We start from the raw sequence: 23,499 nt of genomic DNA, 5'->3' as shown, positions 1-23,499 counted from the left end.
AGGGTAGCGGCGGTCACTGAATGCATTGCGAAGGTTGCGCTTGTGCCGTTCAATTTATGCTTAGCGTAGACAGTGGGAGGAGGCTCATGACAGTGGCAATGGTGACGAGCGAAACACTCCTGAACGGAAAGCGGACGGCTCGCAGGAACGTCCAAGCAAGCAGAGTGACAGGCTGTAGAATAGCCAAAAGCTCTTGTGTTTGGCCCAGTGAATTCCTTGCAAAGAGTCATCGTGCAGCTGCCTTTGAGACGGAGAGGAGGCTCATGAACCGAGTAGAGGCCTGATGCTTGGGCCGGCATGTGCTGACAATCGTCACGGGTGGACGCAGACATGCCTTTGCTTCGAGTTGTTGACAAATTCGACTTCGCCCTGCCACCTGCCAGCCGCCTGGTTAGCTCAGATGGTAGAGCGGCTGCCCTGGAAAGGCGGTGGTCTCGGGTTCGAGTCCCGGACCAGGACGAATTTTTCTTCAACAATGAGGCTTTTCCTTCGAGGAACACCTATGGGTTTCCTTTGTAGCAATTGCTATGCACAGGTGGATGTCTGATTTTCCCTTTATTAATTACTTCTCTCCACCTTGCGGGTTTCCCAGAACTATTACGTCATAGTATTAGATGAGTAGCACAGCTGCAGCGTCAGCAAATCAGAGCTCTTCAGGTGCATGTGCTTTATTCTTTTATGTTGTAAAATCGACATGAGTGCAATATGACAAGCAGTAAAGTCTGCACAGCCTTGTGCAGTATCAATTGGAGTAAACCTTCACTGACACATGCAGGGCAATCTCTTGTCAAGAAGAAAACTTCCTTAATTGTTGAGGTAGCATTCTGTAGTGATCTAGTGCAGTGGTGTTGGGACACCGCCGGCCAAAGGTGAGCGGACATAGCGGGCGGGGCGCGGAGCACCACAGAAGATAAAGGTCTTCCCTTAACCCTTTGAAGGTTTTTGCCGTACATGTACGGCGGCGGTTTTCTGTCCCGCAAGGTCTTTGCCGTACGGGTACGGTTCCGACCCTCCGTTTGAAATTTCGCGCCATAATGACGATGCGTGCTCACCGGGAGGTGCTGCCACCTCTTAGCACTTACAAGACGCGTTTGAAATTGGTGCTACCTTCTTGGGGAGATAAACAGAACTGATTACTAGCTTCAGCGCATCGCTCAGACTGCGGCAACGCCCCTTTGGCGGTTTCGGTTTCGCCGCGTGATCGCAACGGAGGCACGCGAAACGTCAATTTTTTCTTTGTCGGCACTCTCTTGCAGGGCGGTGAAGTTGATTTCTATCTTGATTGTCGCTGCTCTTAGCTTATTTATCACCACCGCTCACGAGGTATTCTCGCTCTCTGCAGCAACGCGCTTACGCGAGAGGGTGCCTCAGACCTCTGCCCAAGGCAGCCGCACGCGGAGAAGATGTCATGTGCGCGCCAACACAACTCGTTGCTCCAAGATGAGAACAGACACGCATTTTAAATGTGCAGACTGCGATAAGGCGCTGTGCGTAGAGTCGTGTTTCCAAGGACAACCACACTCTGAAATACTATTGAACATTTTGCAGTTCTGAGTAATGCAGACACCAAAATACTGTTCCTAATTTTTTTTTACTATTTATTCCGGACTTTATACATTTTGTACGCTTAAGATCTGCAATAAAGTAATTTGACCACCTGGGAAATTTTTTTCAAAATAATTCGACCCTCAAAGGGGTTAACGAGGACCAAAGAAGCGCTCAGTTTATTCCAGCAGAAAGGAAAGGGAGCACAGCGGGGTACATTGACAACAATGGGCGTGGTGTTTCAAAACCAAAACTCAGGATATAACACATTCCCCTGTTGGATGAGGGCTAAAGAACACCATATGGCCAGAGTTTATCAAGAAGCCACAACAACGTCTCTCAAAATCCAACATGCTGTTTTGAGATACTACACTTCACAACCTGAGAGAACAAAACGCTCAAGATGTACTTTTGGGAATCGATGCCTAATTGCAGAAACATTCACACACTGCCCATGATTCCTACTGTGGCCCATTGATTGCAGTGATTCAGTTAGTATTTTTAGTATCAAACACTATAATTTTATGCAAACAAAAAGCGCTTCTGAAAAAAAAAACACCTGTCGTGCTCACCTGCCACATATGTCCTGGAGCATTCCATAGAGGTCATGTCCCACAGCTTGATCCTGCACAACACAAGGGCATTCACTGCACTTGGCTGTGTAACCATCCTTTACAGTGCAACAGCACAGAAAAGACAGGGATGGACGAAAAAAAAATTCTGCCAGATCCCACTTCCCGATGGTTGTCAAGGTTTATGTGATTCCCATTAAAGCAATGTAGTGACACTGTACTGCCACGGCCAAAATAGGTCGTGTATGAGCTATAATATACTGTAGCCGAGCTCCTCTCCCGTGCTTCCCTCAGGACATGCTGCGCCACCTAGTGATGTGCCCTCAAAGTTTATGCGTGGCCTCTGAGACGGGTGTAGTGGCAGTGCATGCTAACACTGAAAAGTATTCTCTCACTGCCCGTACGCATTCGTGGTGCAGTGCTAAAGCACCAGGCTGCTGCACTTGTGGCGCAGGTTTGATTCCACCTAACACCAGATAAATTTCAAAGGATTACGATTTTTTTTTTTTCATTGAAGGGCAGGCGGTATAAACACGCTAGACAGAGCCAAAGTGTCTAAAGTAGGCTAAGAATGCTATTCACATCAAAAGGAAAAGAAACGTGCAACACAAGTATGTGGCGTTCATATTGTGCCCTATGGCGCCTCATATGCTGTATGCTTTGGGGGCGAGCAAAAACGTGCGAGAGTGAGCCGAGAACGATGGTGGCTTGATGAGCACCATCCTTCCATACAAGCAAGGGGAAAGGGGGAGAGCAGAAAGTAACGGTAATGTGACCAAGCACGCACAAGTGGAGCAGGAGGCGCCCTGTCCCGTTCTCTTCTCTTCTGTGTCTGTTTATTTGGCGTCTTTATGTTTCATAATGAACAGCTACTAACTAGCCCAACAGGAAGTGCTTCTAAGGATCAGGAGGGGGGGAAGTGAGGAACAAGTTTGCGTGTGTCACATATTCAAGTGCGGCCGCGGCTTCACATGGCTGTCAGTGTGGCTGAGCATATATGAAGCCTGCACACCCTGTTTTATATGTAATCTGCAAGCAAAGAGTGGGTGTGCTGAGATGACATGGCATCATGGGTGCCGTCTTCCTGTGCACTTAGTATTTGAGGTTGCATGATCTCGAGTTTCGGAGGCGGGGTGAAGCAAGTGGCAGATGCAGCATTCATTCCCCATTACCGGCGCTTTACATGATGGTGTTGTCCTACTGCGGGCAACACTATCAGCTGTGGGGGCAGAGTAGACACCAAAGCATACCGCACGCTTCGCTGCATACCGAAAATGTGAAGATATCGTCGATACGGCACAAAACTGCGTTTTTCGTCGCTGACTCTCAAAGTCAACAAAAGTAGCAGTTTCCAATTGCTAAAAAATTGAGATATTGTGGTTCCTTACACGAATGAAAATCCATTGGTGGCTGTACTTATTCGCATAAAAGGTTCAATTTAAATATTACAAAATTTCAATATAGTGAAGCAAATTGCTTATTTACCAACTTCTTTATATCAACGTTTATCTGTATTAGCAGCCCAGAGTAGTCCTTGCCATGAAGCAGCAGCGATTAACGCGAACAAAAAACCGATTGAATAAATAGACTTAAATTGCAACTAGTGAACTCTACAGAAATTAAGAAACTTGCGCAACCTCCCTACAATTGTCAACCCCTGGCCATTTAACCTTGGCTGACAGGGTGCATGCTTCATGCATGCATGCTCAGTGCAATGGCCCAAAGCAATCTCCCCATTGATCCCTGTTGACGATGGCTTATGAAGCCTTGGGCACGCTTGCTCCACGATGCACAAACAATGAAGTGCCACCATCATCTGCCACTGTCATCACCGCACCATCATCTCGTGGCAGCAGCTGCTGATTCAAAGTTACGATTAGCAATTGGCTGCATCTCAGTAATTCTGACAACGTATAAATGTACACAAATATATCTGACGAAGAAATGATGATGAACGACAAACAATGGGAAGAGCCAAAGAAAGCTTCGCATAACAAACAAAAACAAATTAATAAAGGCATGAGAACATGGGTGAATTTATATAAATGCATGGCGGGCGTAATTATGCAAGTAAGACAAAGACGGAAGAGAAGAAGGCCGTACAAGTATGATCCAGACCTTTTCTATTCGCATGGTCCTTCCGCTGTTAGGTCCACCATACACTCAGACTTTTTAAAGCATTGAGTCATTTACAGCGACCAGCAGGACCAGAAGTCATTCTCTTGCTGCTTCTGGGTAGCTTTGTCAACACTCGAGCATTTGTGGACCCCTCTCGCTTGGTCACGCATTTTTTCATAGCCTCCATATGAGCTTCGTCTTGACCCTACATTCATTTACAGTCAGCTGTTAAAATGAAGTCATCAGGACCATAGATGGGCTTCGTAACAAATGCCATTTAATTAAAAGTAGAGGTGCTAAATCACTCACAGTGAGGCTGTACACGCACTCCAACAGCATGGGAGCTTGTAAAATGCAGTTAAGCCTTGATGTAATCAACATGCATATAATAAATCACGGAACATAAAAAAGCAAACTTAAAAACTTGCTCACCAAAATTCGCATGTAACAACTGTGTGCATGTAACAAATATTGGATATAACCAAGGTATATTCAAATTAGATGCACCGTTGTAATACAGTGAAACCTCGGTATAACGAACTTCAGAGGACTGCAGTAAATCGTTCATTATGAAATGTTATAGTGGAAGCCCCAAAATTAACCACTCCACCCATTAGTACATAAGTTGTCACCATATGAGCTATCCACAAAAACGTCGCTGTTGGCTGTCGGCCCGCGCTGTTGCTATTTTCCATAGATTGTGCCGCCACGAACTGCTGAAGCACTCTTATAATAAGAGTGACATGTGCAAAACAGACACTGACGTCAAGCAAACTATGGACAAAAATGTGGCTCCGTGTCGCCTCGAAAGCCCAATGTTTCTTGCTGTTTGTTTATTTTTCACATTTCTTGCCATGGGCACTGGCTATCTTGCTTGAGACAGACACCTGAACTATGCCAAAGTGCAAGCGCACGTAAACGACACCGCCCTGAAAGTGCAAAGTGCGACCGTGTGGCATCCCCACGAGTGCGGAGCTTACATTTGTCTCCATGCATAACTAGTACAACTGCAGAAAGAAGTGCAAAAGAAAGTGGCATGCGCCAAAAAAAAGGGTGAAAGAAGGAAGAGACGCGCTTCTATTGCTAGGTGACACTTTCCTGGGTGGAGCATGTGCTCGCAAAACCTGATGTGTTGTCCCGTCCACAAAAGATTGAAAGAAAAAGGTTTCTTGCTCGCATTTTTCTTTCTTGAGCACCGTTCCGCATTTTCCGAACCCATGCACCACGGTATCCGCTATCTGCGCACTGTCGTCTGCTACCCAACTGTTTCAGCTGCCATGAAGGATACATGTAAACCAACAAATCCCCAGATTTCAGAATATTAGTTCGTAGTACTGAGGCGTTGTTAACATGATAAGGAAACTGAATAATGTTTGTTTTTCTGAAAAGTTCAGTATTCTGAAGTTCGTAGTACTTAAATATTTTTACACTAAAACTATATGAAGACAGTAATGGATGTCTCAAAAGTTCATTAATCTGAAAAGCTTGTTAATGTGGTGCTCATAGTAACGAGGTTTCATTGTAACAAGGTTCAACTGTACACTGTTAACACATCTGCACATGACAGTTAGGACGTGGCAGGGCTCAAATTCTGCTGACACCTGTTTGTCAGTTATCATCAAGGTACAGTTAGGCCCCAGCAGGTGCTGCCATGTAGTCAAGCAACTTTCAAAGCACTCTGCATCTCCAGGTCGATATGAAGAAACACAATAGGCCACTGGGTTCAATGTATCGCGAAATTTTGTTCGGATTTACCTAATTACCGCTTTGTATTGAGTGGAGTCTGAAGCAATGTCGGCGCACTCACTCGCACTCATTTCAAAGGCGTGAGTGCGAGTTGCCAGTGAGTGTGAGCGGAGATGAGTGGGAGTGCACGTGAGTGCCAGAGTGTGAGCGGAGGTGAGTGCGAGTGAGTCTGAGTGGAGGTAAGCGGGAGTGAGTGCCAGTGAGTGCGAGCGTGAGTGAATGCCAGTGAATGTGAGTGGAAGTGAGTGTGAGCAGAGGTGAGTGAGTGCCGGTGAGTGTGAGTGGAGGTAAGAACGTGACTGAGCACAGCGAGTGTGAGTGGAGGTGAGTGTGAACGTGACTGAGTGCTGCGAGTGTCAGTGGAGGTGAGTGTGAACGTGAGTGAGTGCCTGTGAGTGCGAGTGCAGGTGAGTGTGAATGTGAGTAAGTGAGCGAGTGCAGGTGAGTGTGAACGTAAGGGAGTGCTTGTGAGTGGAAATGAGCGTGAACGTGGTTGAGTGGAGGTGAGCGTGAACCTGAGTTATTGAGTGCGGGTGAGTGTGAATGTGAGTGCATGCTTGTGAGTTGAGGTGACTCTCAATATGAGTGTGAATGTCGGTAAGTGCTCGTGAGTGTTGGTAGATGTAAGTACGAAGGTGAGTGAGTGAGCGTAAGTAGACGGCAGTATTAATGTGGGTGAGTATATCACAGCTAGCACAATACAAGACGTTTACAATTCCCATTAAGAGGGGAATGTGATAGCCCAAACAAGCTATGTTCGCATCGGAAATCATGGGAGGCTGTTGTTGGCGGGACCCTATCGAAGAGGAAGTGGGCGCAGCATGGAAGGCACGTGCATGTGCCTCGTTCGAACTTTTTCTTCATAGAAAACCCTGTTTAAGAGTGTGCGCACCATCCACCGACAGTGGCTGAATGGGTTAACGTGCTGGTCTCGCAATCCGTAGTTCCTGGGGTCGAATCGCCAGCCCACAATTTGATTGTAAGGTTTCCCTCTATTTATTTATTGCCTTTATCGGAAATTTTCACTCGGAGCCAACAGAACTCGACACTGGATTTTCTGTGGCCTCGCACGAAACAAAAACAAATAGCCATCTTCACGACTCAGGCTGACAAGCACGCCACTGGAACTCGACCAAGTACTTTCCCGGTGATCGTGGCCGTAGCAAGAGAGGGGGCTAGCTGAGGAGGGAGTGGGGGTATGTTAAAATTTTGCCTTTATGGCGTATGCATTACACATGATTCAGCGAACTAACTTCTCAGATAATAAATTCCGGGGTTTTACTTTCCAAAACTACGATATGATTAAGAGGCTCGCCGCAGTGGGGAACTCCGGATTAACATTGAACACCTGGGGTTCTGGCATTCCGCTCCCAGCAATATGTGGCCGTGGCGGCCGGGGATCGAACCCGTTTCCTCGAGCCTAGCAATGCTACTTTTTAAATTTAATGGCACTTGGCAGAACCAAAAGAATAGTCTCAAACAATAGCACAAACACAAAAGCCAACAGATTCTATTATGCTCAGTTCAACGTGCCTACTGGTGTAAATTCTAGGATTACAGGTATTCTGGGCTGTTCATCATATTTCTGACATCTCCGTCCAAAACTGCTTTGGTAGCAAAGTGAAAATAAAATCTGAAAAATGTTCCGATTATTAGTTTCTTCAGGACTGAAAAAACTAAGCATAGAGACATATCTCCTCATCCCAAGTGCCTTGCAGGCTTCCTCTCGTCACTTGACACTCGCCCTCCCAGTTTTGGCGCTTGCTCGGGAGGCGTAGAGCAGTTTCCATAGAGTTACACGAGTTGAGACATTAAATAATAAGTTCTACTGTTTGCGCATGTGTTTTTATCGTATTTTATATTGTGTAATACTTGAGAAACAATGACAGAGGACTGTTAACCTGCCCGAAGCAAGTGATCTTAGTGCATTTCAGCAGAATATCTGCGTTTCGTTATTTTTTAAAATTTTGTCACATTGTGTTGGCTGTCTGCTGATACTAGAAACTGATATGAAGCCAGGTTACTTTCCCCAGCTTGGCGAAACTTGCAAATACCACATTGCTGTAGTTTATGTGCAGTTTTTTCCTGTACTGGGCATTTATTGTGTGAATGGCTCTTCCGCTGAATCCTCGTTCTTAGGCGAGCCAAGGATGGAAAAATATTTCCTTCCTGCAGAGAAAACAGCGTGGACTGCATGTGCTCAAGCAGGCAAACAGAAGTCACATAGTGTTTATTTATTCTTTCATGAATACTGCCGATCTCACAAGAGATCACTGCAGGGAGGTCATACATATAAATACAAAAAACAAACAGAATCAAGTAACTTGTACTATGGAAAACCCTACCAGAATTAATACATAAAATTATTAGTAGCAGCACACTTGGTATGAGTAAAAAATAGAAATCACAAAAAATACAATGACAGGATGCATGATGATGTGATCAGTTTATTCAATCAAAACCCCGATACAGGTTTTAAAAAAATATTGTTCACAGAAACTGTTCAGCATGGACATTATTTTCCACCATAGCTAATGTTACACTTTGCTTGTGTGGCAACTGTTAGTGCGAGCGCAAAGCGCGGAGACATTCAAAATCAGGCATTTGCAGAAGGCACCAAAGGGCCAGCGAGAGTAAGGCTCCTCGGCTTTAATGAGGCGTCGACAAGTCGCCGAGACACGACTGTTGGAAGTCATGCGAGCCGTGCTTGCGTGCGTGTACCAGCGGCGCCTACTCTTCCTTCGGACGCTCACCCCTTCTCCCCGCCTGCCGACGCGACAAGTTGGCGCCGGGTGCCTGCAGGATCGCGCATGATACGGTTATGTCCATTACGGTCTAATCTTGCGCCTGCATTCCTGACCAGACGAAACCGTGCTAGGGTGAGTTCGAATACTGGGAGAGTGAAGCTTTTCCCGAACTGCCACATCGCCGCGCTGCTGTGCCACACCCGCGGGCTTTCTCCGCTGCAGAAGCTGTGCCAAAGCGGCGGGCGTCTGCTATACGCTTGATATTTGGTCGCTATTAGACAACATTGCGATAGTTAAGCTCCCTAAATATACTACGTAATTGCAAGGTAATACTGCAGCGGCTCGTCACACAGAGAACGCTTTTGTGTGCTGTAAATACGGGGATTTTGTATATTTCCTTCTATGCTTGCACCTTTGTCACCGCAATGGCCCGCACTTGCTGGTCTGTTTCTGGCACACATCCAGCGCGCACTTCATTGTGAGCAGAGGTATTTAGCTAAGTGTGGCATGACAAACGTAAACATGCTGCAAAATAGAATAAGCACGACATTACGCGCATAACCAGGAGAACGAAGCAGATAAAAACGGCTTGCTCATGCTAGCGCGTTGCGCCTTTCAGTTGCTTTCTTTTATTTTGTGCGTTGGATTTCCTCCACAAGACTGCCTCCCGCGCTCTGCTGTTTCCTTCTTAACATCAAATTTAACAATTTATGCTGTATGCTCGCCGGTTCATACATAGCAACTATACTTGCTGATCTATTCATATGTAGTTGTAATTACATCATGAAAAGAGACAATTTATAAGGACGTAAATCTTTCCCATTTTACTGCCATTGAAGGCGATAGCAGTACTGATATTTAAAGTTAATATAAATATTTCCAGTGCATCAAGAGTGGTAATTTAATACAAACACACATACCATTGTCATGCACAATAAATGCTTGCTACTTTACGTAACAACCCTACGTTAGGCAATAAATTACACTTATCCCACTGCTGGCCCATTTGCATATGATAGCATGAGACAATTTACATGCTGATGATTTATGAGAGGACTCACGGATTATATGCATAAATGGCTGGGCCAGTAATAGTTATATATTCATTTCAATCTAGAAAAAAATTGATTTGTGTATAAATGAAAAATTTCATAAAAGGAGGAGGGGCCGGGCAAATGCAGGTGAAGCAGATGTAAGATTGAATGCTTCTGGCAGGTTGACCAGATGTCTCCGCACCATATCACCTCCAGACCTCACTACTTTCTCTCTTCTCACTGTCCTATCATACCTAAAGTAAAGCCCCTGCACCTTTTCAGTCATACAGCATAATATTGGTAATGTTGTCTCCGCATTACATCATCACTTCCAGTCTCCCAACCTTTCTTGCTTCTCATATTGAGCCATCATACGGCGTAATGTCGTGCCCATATTGCATCCCCGCCCTGATGTTTTTTTTACTTTCTTCTCTTCCCTCATTCCCCAGTCACACGCCTCCGCCATAATGCTAGGCATTTCATCATTGCATCAATTCAGAGCCAATGATGATTTCAAGATGATGCAGGTCATTCAAAGCCAGAAAATGTGGCTTGATCGAAAGGCTGATAGAAGGCAACCAGTCTGGTGCAGAACCGGATCACGCTAAACGCATGTCTAAAAAAAGTGATGAAAGGCTCATTTTTTACATTTGCAGCTATGTGACAAGGAAGTTTGTTCTGAAAACAAAGTGTGAACACTGTCGCGATATTCTACTGACCAAGAAAGAATATGTTAGCCAGCTGAGCGCAGCTGATTACGCACGTCTAGCTGCGGGACAAGGGAGGCTTGCTGCAACCGTCTGGCCATCTCTTTAGATTTATCAGAGATTTTGATAACCTTTTCACAAGGTGTTTCAGTATCCTGTAGTTTCGTCACGACAGCGTGATGCATGGACGTTATTGAACTAATCGGGAAAAAGCGGAAAGTTGCGGTCGAGTGCCCCATTCGCAGCACTCACTTGCCGCTGAAATGATTGCTTTCAACGTAACTACTTGTCTCCATTTTCTTGCAACGCCTTTGAAACGCACGAACGCTAAGCACCGTGAATCTTCAAAATATTTGAAGTTAAGCTGCTGTACGTGCAACTGGATTATTTTAATCTGTTTTAAATGTTCACATCTATTTCACTTTTTATAGTGAAGTAATTCCAGCACCTCGGATGAATATTTTTTATTGATGCACAGTGATCCCTGTAGAAAGACACAAAGCCAATGCATGAATGACCCCAGCATACTCCAAAACGTGCACTCTGTACCTGTTTATAACGAATATTTGTTGTCTCATGTTATATTTTTGACAGGCACAGAACATAGATCTCTATATTTGTTGATTATATTTATTATTTATATAGAGCAGGTTTGTATTCCTGAACAATTTTCTAGGGTATTTGAAATAACACTTTTACATCTGTAGATTGCTTGCCGTATTTTTGATTCAGCAGTTATTTAATTTATACAGCAGAAATGCTGGTACCTATACCTTTAATTTTTTTTTTATGTGGATATCTATAAAGTCTCTTTCTGTGGGACACCTTTTGTGCAAAACCTCGGGGAATAAAGTTTAATTGGCACTGCTTTTATTTCTAATGTCTGCATTTAATATAAGCTTCGTCTAAGCACGGCGAAGCTCGTTTCTGCACACTATCTCTGAAGTGAAATAGTGAAATAGTGGGGGTATGCTTCGGTTAGTGAAACTAACCGAAGCATACCCCCAGTGCCCATGAGCTGTATTGTGTAAATAATCTTGTTATTTCGTGTATTAATTATAGTTGTACTGTAATCAAGTTGAAATTTTTTTTAATTGTCTACCTTACGACCAAACAATTTGTGTGAAAAACGTGTTACACACTTGTTTCATCTTGTTCTTCTGTGTATATCATCTTTGTATTTTGCCCACCCTGCTTGGACTTCTTGTCCGCAGTATTGTATAAATAAATAAATAAATAAATAAATAAACAAAGAAATAAATAAATAAGCTAACATGATTACGGCACTACGACCGTCTCTACTCTATCTCATTTTCCTTAAGCTCTCTTTTGGTGCTCTTTGGATAATAAAGTACTAGTCGAGGCTAAGAAATTGTCGAATGAAGACCTTTGGATATGGTTGTAAACCACTGGCAACCTTGACTGGAAAGCTAGTAGTGGTGAGCGAAGCTGTAGCTGCACATATCTACTGCAGTTGACGGCGCGAGCGATTTTTTTTTTTTTTCGTTACTCTTAATTATTGCATGCATCCCCTTTTTGCCTCATCGCCCATGTGAATAACTTTGTTTTTGCTCTCTCCTCGTGCATGAAACTTCATTTTGCGCGTATCTATGCATGTACCAACTCCTTCATTACCGTTTCATAACTCTGACACCAGAACTAGGCCACATTGATGCTGTTCGGCACATGATTTTTCTATTACGTATCTTGCTGCCCCAGCACTAAGACAATGCTTAGAGACGGGCAAGTTCCATGCCGTATCGCGCCATTGAAGTTAAATAGCCTCCAAGTGTCTTGCATCAAAATTGAATGCAAGAAAACTGCAGCGAATACCAGATGCCCCTGGCTTTCCACTTGCTTCCCGAGCGCAGAAAGCCCACAGGTACGGCACAGCAGCAGCGCGGCGCGGCAGTTCCCCGCAAAAGCCTCATGCGGGAGCCGGCGCTTTGGACATTCTCTCAGTATTCTAGGCATAGAGGATTCTAGGTCACTCTAACCGTTCTCGTGTTCCAGACCGCCGTGTGAATCTCCACAAGGCTCCCATTGGTCGAGTTAATGCAGCCACTCTTTTCGGCGCAAGCGCCAAGGCGCCCTTCAGTTACGGCCCTTTCGGGCAGGCAATAATTTAGGAAAGTGGTGGCGCAAATCGGTTGTTTACATCGTCATGGCAGCAGGAACAGCAGCCGCGTGGCACCTCCTCTTTAAAGCAGCTTTCTTAAAATTATTATAGCAACATGTCCGGCTCGCTACCTGGTTCCTTTCCCCCCCCCCCCACCATGTCGCATGCAGAGTTTTTTTTTTTGCTTTTGCCTGTGCCCGTGATGCGTTCTTTATGCATGTGCACTACACTGCGCAATAGCATTTTTTCATTCAAATACTACACACCGAATGGATGGCACTCCACACGCAAGTACACAAACAATACCAATGCGTCCTTCAAAGCATAAATACGTGCTTAAATTGTTTGTTCCAGACTTTAGTGCTGTGAAGACAGAACCCGGCAAGGGATCTAAAGAAAGGGCGTGCTGCTCTGTAGATAAGAACTCTGCTTCTAACTTTTGTAGTTGCTGGCATACACTACGGTGCTCTATCGCTCGATGTTCGCTTGCCCGTAGCGATGTATTAAACCAGTTTGTTTTACGTTGTCTCGTCTACGTATCATTCTCTCCTCAATGATCTACAAGGGGCAAGCTCCAAGTGAACGCTGTTGAAGTTGGTGGCCGCTCGAAGTCATGAAGTTATTTAAATATAAAGTGTCAGTAATGGAAGGACTAAGTTCATTCCATTCCCTAATTGTTTTAAGGAAATATGAATATTTAAAGCAATGTGAGTTAAACGTCTACTCATAAGGTGTTCTAGAGTGCTTGTGGCATGTTGACCTAGAATGATTCGAAGAACTTCTTACGGATGTGTCAATGGTTTTGTCACCATGAACAAATTGAAACAAAAACTTTACTCATGCTAGTTTTGCCTTACTTTGCATAAACCGGCTTTCTTTTGTAATTCACTTGATGAATCCATTAACTTGCATTTATTAGAAATGAACCTTATTGCCTTCCTCTGCCCCCCCCCCCTCTTACGAGTTCTTTACTGTACGTAAATCAAACAATACAGGCGTACTCCAGCACTGGTCAAACAAGCATTTTGTAAGCCAGCAGATTTGTATCTGCTGGCGCAAGACAAAGGTGCCTTCTCAGAAAGATGAGTCGCATTGGTGCTTAGCATATACATTGATTTCCACTCGAGGTTATGTGGTCAACATGGTTTTCCCATCGGAGAGTGCGTGTTAAAGTGACACATAAATATTTCGCCTGAAATACACAAGTGAGAAGTGCATCATTAATAATGTAGGTAAAATAATATATGTTTCTTTCTACTTACTGTTAGCATTACTTATCTTTGGGCATTTAGAGTCATCTGCCACTCCTGACACCAAGAAAAGGTAGAATTTTGTATATGGTGATCACCATTGCAATTTCACGGTACCAAAAACAACTGTCAGTGAAAAGGCAGATGTTACCATGTAATCGGGAAGACAAATCGTTTATTTATATTAAATACAAACTGGGCCCAAAACACTGCCTTCTCCCACTCCAGATGTAATAGGTGCTAAATTGGAAGCTTCGGTCTGAATATACACGAATTATAAGCGGCAGAGGGCAGCACACTCACTCATGAGTTCACTCCCTCACATTTACTCGCACTCATTTAAAAGGCGTGAGTGCAAGTGAGTGTGAGTTGACGTGAGTGCGAGTGAGTGTGAGTGGAGATTTATTTATTTATTCAAATACCCTAAAGGCCCGGCCAGCCATTACATAGGGGGGGGAACAATAGTAAGTACAAAGCAACACAGCACCATGATGTGCACAGAAGTCGTTGACCGTTAACAGCATGTTGAAAAGAAAAACTCACAATATCAAGACAATCAATCATCAACAAACATTCAAATGCTATAGAGAAGAGTGATATATACACACCTACAAAATGGGGGGAGGGGAAGGATGAAGGTTACAGCTCAAGGTGATGTTTCAGGCTGGTTACAAATGCTTCGTAATCAATGACAGATGCACTGGTACTAGGCAGAAGATTCCATTGACGGATGGCTAGGACGAGAGGCGACTGAAAGAAGAGATTAGTGCGAGCAAAGATGGGTTCGACTTTGAGTTGGTGGTCAATGCATGGGAATATGCGATGCCTTGATGGAAAGTGCATCGTGTTTGAACTAACGGACCGAGATGACTTGTTGCTGAGCAAAGAATGAACAACTGGTCATTTATTCATTGCTTATGTACTTGCATAGGCAGTGAGGGAAAGGAGAGTCAGGCAAAAGAAGTGGCAAACAATACCGGCGCACATGCCCGCTAGCCCCTTCTGATACATCTTTTCTTCATACAATTGAGAGACTTGCTTGTCTTCACACAAACAAACACACAAAAAATACAAAATTAAGCTAGCAGACTTGACGAAAGTTTCCGTCGTAGCAAAGACTCTTCGGCTCCGTCTGGGATCTGGTAGACTAACGAATTGTTAGCAATGCGGATGGGTCTCCCGGTGTGTTTTGTTGCCTGGCTGCATCAGGAAACCAGGTCATCCGCCGGCTTGAGCAGCGGCCGGCTGCCGCAGTGTCATCTGTGTCATTTACCGGTTCGAAGTCTTCGATCGGTTGTAATACGTTATTCGGTTCCGGCTCAGTGTCTTTCCGGCTGCTGTCATAGTTGTTCTCGTTTGCACAGCGATCGTCTATTCAACGCAAATGTTGTCGACTGCGCCTCAGCTGTTGCTGGCTCTCAGCTTCGACCAGATACGAATGTGGCGCTGGTTCTTTAAGGAGGGACACGGTCTTTGCGGCGAAAAAATCGCAATAAAATCGGTTTTTTGAAAATGAAATTTTCGAATTCTACAGCTAATATTCCTTTAATTCACCAAGTTTCGAATCTCAGGGAAGAGTATTTCGTCCGCAATATCAATTTATAACATCACTGTGAGCTGAATTCCGCGCAAAAACAGCCCTTTTTATCGCGGCACGTAGCTCTTCTTCTATGCGCGCGATCGCAGCCATCTTGGTCTCGTTGGAAAGAGGAGCCTTCCTTCTTTAATTTCCCGCCAAAAGTGACTCCGTCGGTACGCCAGTGACGTTGAAATCCGGGGAAGAAAAAAAGCCCGAATGCGTGATCCGATTCGTTGACTAGTGCACGTGACCAAAAACACGTGCTGTGGTTGGCAGCGCAAGGTTCCCATCGTCTGCTCCACTCTGCAGGCGACGCGACGGAGCGTCTCGTAGGTTTGTTGGCACATGCCCAATGATGTCCAGTTCACCGGGGAAGTTCACCACAAGGCACAAGTTCGGCAAAAAGAAGAAGCGATCAGCTTATAACTTTCAAAAGGGTTCCATTGCTTCTGAAAGCATAGAGAGTAGCTCGCCGCCAACCGCAAATGATGCCGAAGCCGCGGACGATGTTGAAGTAGGCCTAGCCAGCTCACAAATGAGTGAAATTGTTACGGACAGCAGCCACGTTCGGCGTGACGCTGCAATGTTGCAGCGTGCGGGTTTTTTGCAGAGGGAGATGATTGCTCAAAAAAAACTTGAAGTTCTTGCGTCAATGCCAGCAACAAAGCGGGTGTTGGATTTGCTCACTCGCGCCGACGGCCCTGAAGCCGCGCCAGTCGACGCCGAGGCAGGCTTCGCTATCCTCAGTAGGGGCGCTATTCTCGACACGCATGGCGGCTGCACGGCCGCCATTATCCGCCATGTTGACTCTCTGATTGGTTGTGGAGAGCTCACGTGCCTTGAAATTTGTGCCGGGAAACGGAAGTTTTGCGAAATGTCATTTTGCGTTTTCATCAAGATGACGAAACGTGACGTGGAGCTGCAAATTTTATGGACTAATACATTTTTTTGGTCCTTGGCAGCTATATTGTGATGTTAGCGCTTCAAAAAGAATGTGAGCGGTAGCATGCACAACCAGTGCAATGCGCGAATATGTGGTGGCAATCCAAGATATGCGCCGTGCCAGCTTGCTGATTGGCTGAAGGAATATCTCGTGAGGAGCGTCACAGGAAGGGCTGTTTCGTAAACGTCATTTTGACGAAGCGTGACGTTGCGCTGGGCCGCCATTGCTGAGATTTTCCGCCATAATTTTTGCTGCGTCGAGCCGCGTAAATTATGCTTATGAGCAGCCATATGCAATGGCAGCCGAGAGGAATGCGTATCGCCACATTTTCTCCATCGTATGGCGCCACGAAAATCTTTTGTTCATAACGCGTGCTCATAGTATTTGCATCGTTCTTGGGTGGTGTTGGCATTTGTGTTTGGGGCCATCATTTTTTAAAAGAACGCGTTTATATGAAATAATATTGGTTGAACATAGCAAACTTTCAGCAATGTTGTCCACTTTTCACTGCTGCATTTGTATTGTAATGAAAATTAATGCCTTTTCGCACAGTCAAAAGTTATGACAACGGCCTCTTTCTAATTTATAAAAAGAAATGTATGCAAAGCGGCGCCTTAAAGTTGCTTCCCGCGGTGCGAGTAACCAGCGAAATGAACAAGAGATGGCAGCGCCGGCGCTTGTGTCGCGCTAGTGGATATCTCTGGCGCGCGCAACGCTATCGGTGATATTCGGCCGTTTCTCAGCCAGCCGAGTCGGGCTGAGTCACTTGCGTTTCACGAGATAGCGCTAACGTGGCCTAGAACGTGCGCGCATCACCACTGGTAGGTCGCGTATGTTGTCTCAAGCAAGAAAACAAGCGCGTTGGCGCCAACATGCGATGACTCATTCCATTTTCCGGGGACACGCATCCTAGCTATTGAAGCAGACGATGGCTTGTACGCAGCAGACGACAAAAGCGAGAAGCGTTTTCGACGGAATAATCATACGCTTTGAGATAGCTGCTTTATTTTTACAGCGGAGGAAAGCTGTTTTGCTTTACCGATAATGCCACATTCAGTGCCTTCATTTCAGTTTCTTAGGCGAAACGTCAAGTTGGCATCACGTTACATAAGCAAAACGGGGCCACCAGCGACATTTTGTTAACGTTGCGCCTACGTCACGCATCGAAGAAAATGGCGGAATGTCCAGAATAGCGCCCTAGGACTCCATGAACGCACTGATGTCGTTTGTCAAGTGCAAGGTGTGCGACGGCAGCGTTGCAGGAGGCAAAAGCGAACGGTAATCTGGCCTCGCCATAAAGATCGTTATCACGTGCGCGTGTTGCGGCGATATCGCGTCGGCGTGGAGCTCGACCCGCGTGAACGACAACCTTGCCGCGCGCGCGATGCAAGCCACCGGGAATCGGCGAAAGGTGCCAAACGATGTTTTTGCCGCATTTGGGTGGCCGTGGTCAGAGCGACTACATTCCTGGTGGCTGTTAGCCACTTTCACTGCAAAATAATGCAAGATTATTTCTGTACTTTTGATTAAAAGTGAATGTATTCCTTTTTCTCGTTTTCTCGAAGCACCGACTTTTGACTTGTTGCTGATTTGCCGCGGCGATATCTCTGCCTTCAAAGCAGATAGAGCCATAATTTTTGTTGTGGCTTGTAGCTGAGTGTGCGAAGTACACAATGGTAGGGTCAGATTTTGGAATTTATGCTTTAAAAATTTTCAATTCTGCTTTAGATCAGACAGTGGGGTAGCCACAATTCGAACAGTAAAGATTGAATTGCTATAAAATTGCTAATATTTGATGTATTAAAATAGTATTCCTACCATTGTGTTCCTTATGTTTTCTAGTACCCAGGCATGTGCCAATATGAATTTTGTAGCGCATTTTTTTCCCCCTATTGTTTGTGCAAATTATGAACAATGAATTTCATTTATCTTCAGAACTAAATGGCCTATTGGAAAAATAATTACATATTTGAAATCAGCACAAAAGTCTTAACAAGAATGGAAAGTTTCATGAATATTGATGGAAAACATCATGAACATTATTTGAAGAACAGTGTGCCCCCTTAAGCACCGTTGCTTTGCGTGACCAGTTCCTATTTTTTATCCGAACGTTTCCTGCTTCAAGAGGCAATATTGGTTTGCCCTGCAATGATTGCTGATGTTTTGATACAGGGCAACCCTTATCACTGTTGAACTCAGGAACAGTTGTCCGAAGACGACGACCTTGCAGCAACTCTCCGGGAGACCGTCCATCTTCTAAGGGAGACGATCGATAAGCCAAAAGGCCCAACCAGAAATTTTCATGGCACTCCGTAGCTTTCTTGAGAATTCGTTTAAAATCTGTACGCCCTTTTCGACTAGGCCATTTGGGCGCAGGAAATTACGGCTGGATACTATATGTTCGAAGTCGTACCGTCTTGTGAAAACAGTGAAGTCACTTTAAGCGAACTGGGGCCCGTTGTCAGTGCAGACTTGCGCAGGAATGCCATAGCGAGAGAATATGGCAGATATCTTAGAAATAGTTTCCGTTGCTGTTGTGCCCACCAACCTTTCAACCTCTGGGAAGTTCAAGTGGTCATCATACACTACCAAGTACGAGTGCCCTGCGTATTGGAACAGGTCAATTCCGACATGGTGCCATGGTCGTTCCGGTGTAGGCCGTAGTAGCAGGGGCTCGCTCGGTTGGCTGTAGGCGTATTTCTGACACACATGGCACATTCATACAAGGTTCTCAATATCACTGCCGAGTCCTGGCCAAAAAGCTAGGCTACGTGCCCTGGCCTTGAATTTGTTTTGTCCCAAGTGACACTCGTGTATCTGCCACAGAATTTTGGCCCGCATAGTTTTTGGTACGACAATCTTGCTTCCTTTTAGCAGTACGCCGTCCACTGCTGCCAACTCCGATGTGAACGGTTTTTAAGTTCCCCTTGAATAGTCGCAGCTATGTTTAGTTGTTCTACAACGCTGCTTAAATACGGATCCGTGCAGGTTTCCTCTTCCAGTCGTTGCTTTGTTCTTGTGCTTACAAGGCTCGAGACCACTTGAACTGCGTGGATATCCACGTCTTCCATTTCTTCAGCGCACCCAGGCAGCATGGCAGCACGGGACAGCATATCTGCGAGCAGCAAGTCTTTCCCAGGGATGAATTGCAAGACATAGTCACATATGAAGAGACAAATAAAAAATCGCTGCAGCCTTGGTGGCATGTCCACAACACTTTTTTCAGTGATAGCGATCAGAGGCCTGTGATCAGTTTCGACCAGGATCCTGCAGCCATACACAAACTGATGAAACTTTTTGCATGCAAGAACTATAGCAAGCGCCTCCTTTTCGATTTGAGCATAGCGCGTTTCACTTTCGCTTAGAACCCGCGATGCGTACGTGACCAGGCGCCAGTCGTTTCCGTGCTTTTGCAATAAGGCAGCACCAATGCCGGTTCCCGAGGCGTCTGCCATTACCTTTGTTTCTTTCTCTGAATCGAAGAGGGCTAGTAGCAGTGGGTGTATGAGTGCTTCACAGATGTGAGCCCACTCATGCGCGTGCGCTGATGTCCATTCCAACACCATGCTTTCCTTCATAAGGCCATGAAGTAATGGCGTCTTGTCACTGAGTGAGGGTACATATTTGCGAAAATAATTCACAACGCCCAACATTCTACGAACCGCCTGCTTATCCTTCGGAGGTGGTATGGCGTGTATGCTCTTGATTAAGTCTGGGCTCGGGCAGACACCGTTTTCGCTGATCACGTCACCAAGAAATGTTATCCGTGTCACACAAAATACACATTTTTGCTCATTAAATGCCAGCCCAGCTTGATCCGCTCGCTTTAGTACCGCTTGAAGCCGTTCATTATGCTGCTCTGTCGAGTTCCCCCCAGACCAGAATGTCGTTAACGTATAGGAGTACCCCTGAAAGGCCTTCAAAAATTTCTGTTAATGTCTTCTTGAAGATCTTTCTCGCTGAAGACATTCTAAATGGCAGCCGTAAAAGCCTGTAGCGCCCAAAGGGCGTTGCAAAAGTGCACACGCGCAACGTAGCTTCATCCAATGGTATCTGATGGAAACCAGCGTTTGCGTCAAGCCGAGAAAAGTACTTTGCACCCGATATTTCGCTTTTAATGCCTTCCCGTGATGGCATCAGATAATGTTCACACACTATACTTTTGTTTATGGCCTTTGGATCGATACATCATACATATGCGAAGCCGGCCATCCTTTTTTCTTACAACTAAAGGGCTTACCTAGTCGGTAGGCTGGTCCACTTTCGCAATGATAGAGGCCCCTAACACGCGGTTCAGTTCTTCACGAAGCGGTTCCTTAATCACCAACGGTAGCTTTCGGGCGGGCTGCATCACTGGAATGGCATCCCATCACTGTACCATCTTGTACAGTCGCTTTAGGCAGCCGGTTCCGCGAAAGTGGTGGGGAAAGCCAGCTGGGGAGTGCCTTGTTCACTTGAGTCAAGGTGTCTACCAAGTTGGAATTTCCAAATTCCCTGAGTTTTCCAGGTTTTCCCTGAGTGCCTTTGCAAAATTCCCTGAGTGATGCAAAACTATGTTTTATGTCAAAACGGGCTGAAACCATATTGCCCGATGCCGTCACTCTCTAGTAAGCATATGAAAAATATAAATAAAAACGATTTAGTTCAATTTGAATATTAAGGAGTAGTCTATATGTTATTCAAAAAGAGAATAGAAGGGAGGGGTTAGTAAAATGCACAGCAAATAACATGCTTTCGAAAAAAATTGCAAATCGAGTCGGACATTCTCAAGTACGAATAAAGAGAGGCATACAGCAGCAAATATTTTTGAATATGAGCTATTTCTATCAATTGATAGCAAGCAACGTTGTCCCAATTGAGATTCTCTCTCAACAGCTCGTAAGTCAACCTCAGCTGTCCTGACATACTCTCAGCCCGCGCACAACGCCTCAGTGTTGTGTTTCACTGCTTTAAAGAGTTTATTTTGGTTTGGATGAGGGACACCTGCATCTCGACATCAGTCAACACTATTTTTTGAACTCAAACTACTTCAAAACGGTGGCAACACGCTTCCTTTCCCATTCATTCCTCAATGCGTAGGTCCTTTCTGTTCTTGTCCTCCTTCCGCCACTCGTTCGTCCCACGGACCACTTGAAGGATCTTCTTGGTCAGTTGCACAGTCGACGTCCGATTTTTCGAACTCCCTAGGGGTCGCGAGAATGCGAGAAAAATTGGCCAGTTGGAAAAAGTAAATGCATGTCATTTACTGCCCTTAAGGGCTCAAATCGCTACAGGCACATTCGAATACGCTCTGAAGGCCTGCCGGTACACGTATTATGCATATCGGTGCTCGTACTGTGACAGGAAATACCAGATGCACGCGTGTGTAATTAAGGAATACATAATGTGTCCCATGGCCATAGCCCCTTCCCACGCTTGTTATGCTTCAATGCAATACTTTTGCGTATGCTTCACCAGGTAACATCTGTGACTGGCTGACTGGCTGACTTTCGGGAACCGGAATTATGCAACACACCGTGCTTTCCAAGCTTCTAAGCAGATCGCGAGGACCACAAAGGCGGAGTCCGTGCCTTTGCTGACAGCAGCGAATTCTTTCAATAAAAAACACGGCATCCAATGGCAAGAAGCTTCATTGCGAACGCCGAAGCATCTAGGCCTAGCGTTGCCGCTGTGGTGGCTGCAGCTGCCAACGTATCTGCGTGCGAGAGCGCCGGTTCGAGGCAGCAAGGTAATCAAAATGGCAGCGGTGGTGGCTTTGATTAATGCCGTTTCGGGCCTGCGGTCACGGAAAAACCTCCGGAAAATCGGACAGCGAAGAGTTCTTATGTCCGAAATTTCAGACGTCTGATACATTGACTCTATGGGGTACGACGTGGTGGTGCCGCGAAGCCGTCCTAATTGTCGGGAATCCAGAAAGTCGGTCATTGATTGTACACTGGCAACTCCTCCAGCCGACGACAGGGTGTCAAAGACGATTCATTACGATTCCTGTCTGTTACTCGAGCCAGCATTACCTCGACTTTCGACCCTTCAATAAACTTACAGCTAATTTTTACTGATAGAAGCACAAATTCCCCGAGTTCTCCCTGAGTTTTTCCAGACTACTCAAGATCCCTGAGAATTCCCAGTTTTCCCAGTTGGTAGACACCCTGTGAGTCTACTGCATTCACCGTTTGAATCAGTCCAAATTCCCGAGATGCCTTGACAGCAATGATGGCATGGCGACCTTTCGTCACAATAAAATATGTAACATGACGTTCTTGACCGTTTATGCTTAGGACTTCTGTTGAGACTCCTACATGCTTGATAATGGTTCCGTTATATGCCATTAAAACTGCTGTACTTTTTCTTGGCTCCATTGCTCGATTGGCAAGCCTGCACACAGACAAAGGTAGTAGGTTGGCTAGCAAGCCAGTGCCTGCTTTAAATCGCAGTTGTTGGACTTGCTGCGAACTGTCCAATCTGCTCCCGCACTATCAGTTATACTGCACAAGCTGATATTCAGGATATCGAAGTTATCATCGGCCTCTTGCGTTTCGTCGAGTTGGTTTATCTGGCGTCTTCTGCAACATGCTGCGAAGTGGTTCTTTTTCTTGCATGCGTAGCAAAACTTTCCGCAAGCCGGACATTCTTCTGGCACATTAATTCTTCCGCATTGACGGCATCTATATTGTTTTTTGCTGTCTCGTTCAGTTTCTCTCGTGTACTCTACTTGTAGCCTTTCCTTCGACCACGATGCATTTTGCTGCGCAGAAACTTCGGCTGCTTTGCACATTTGGTCAGCTTTCTACAAGCTAAGGTCCTTCCCACCAAGTAACCTCTGCCTGAGCTTTTTGTCATTGATACCAAAGACCACTTGGTCCCTTAATATAGATGGTTCAAGCTCCCCAAGGTTGCAGAGTTTCACTTGCTTCTTCAGATCCTGCAAAAAGCTTTCAAATGGTTCTGCCTCGTCCTGCACTCGATGGCGGAAAACATGCCTTTCATAAACTTCATTCTCTTCGGGGTCACAGTACCCTTCAAACTTCCTGACCAAAGTTTAATAACTTTCTTTGTCCTCCCCTTCGGCAAACACGAACTTGTTGTACACGTCCAGGGCATCGTCACCTGTGGTGCTAAGAAGTATTGCCGCTTTCGCA

General features: G+C 45.4%; 1 protein-coding gene across 2 annotated transcripts in view; it reads right to left on the bottom strand.

The window, feature by feature from the left end:
• The window catches only part of LOC142567789 (methylosome protein WDR77-like), a 223,545-nt gene that overhangs the window by 129,851 nt on the left and 70,195 nt on the right, over positions 1-23,499 (bottom strand). For both annotated transcript variants that reach the window (XM_075677941.1, XM_075677942.1), the window contains exon 4: positions 2,118-2,170. In XM_075677941.1, the coding sequence (XP_075534056.1) occupies positions 2,118-2,170 (53 nt within the window). The remainder of the gene's footprint in view (positions 1-2,117; positions 2,171-23,499) is intronic.

This window comes from Dermacentor variabilis, unplaced genomic scaffold, assembly GCF_050947875.1.
Source record: "Dermacentor variabilis isolate Ectoservices unplaced genomic scaffold, ASM5094787v1 scaffold_14, whole genome shotgun sequence".
Classification (NCBI taxonomy): domain Eukaryota; kingdom Metazoa; phylum Arthropoda; class Arachnida; order Ixodida; family Ixodidae; genus Dermacentor; species Dermacentor variabilis.
Note: the sequence above shows the minus strand (reverse complement) of the source record. Positions and strands in the feature narration are given on the sequence as shown.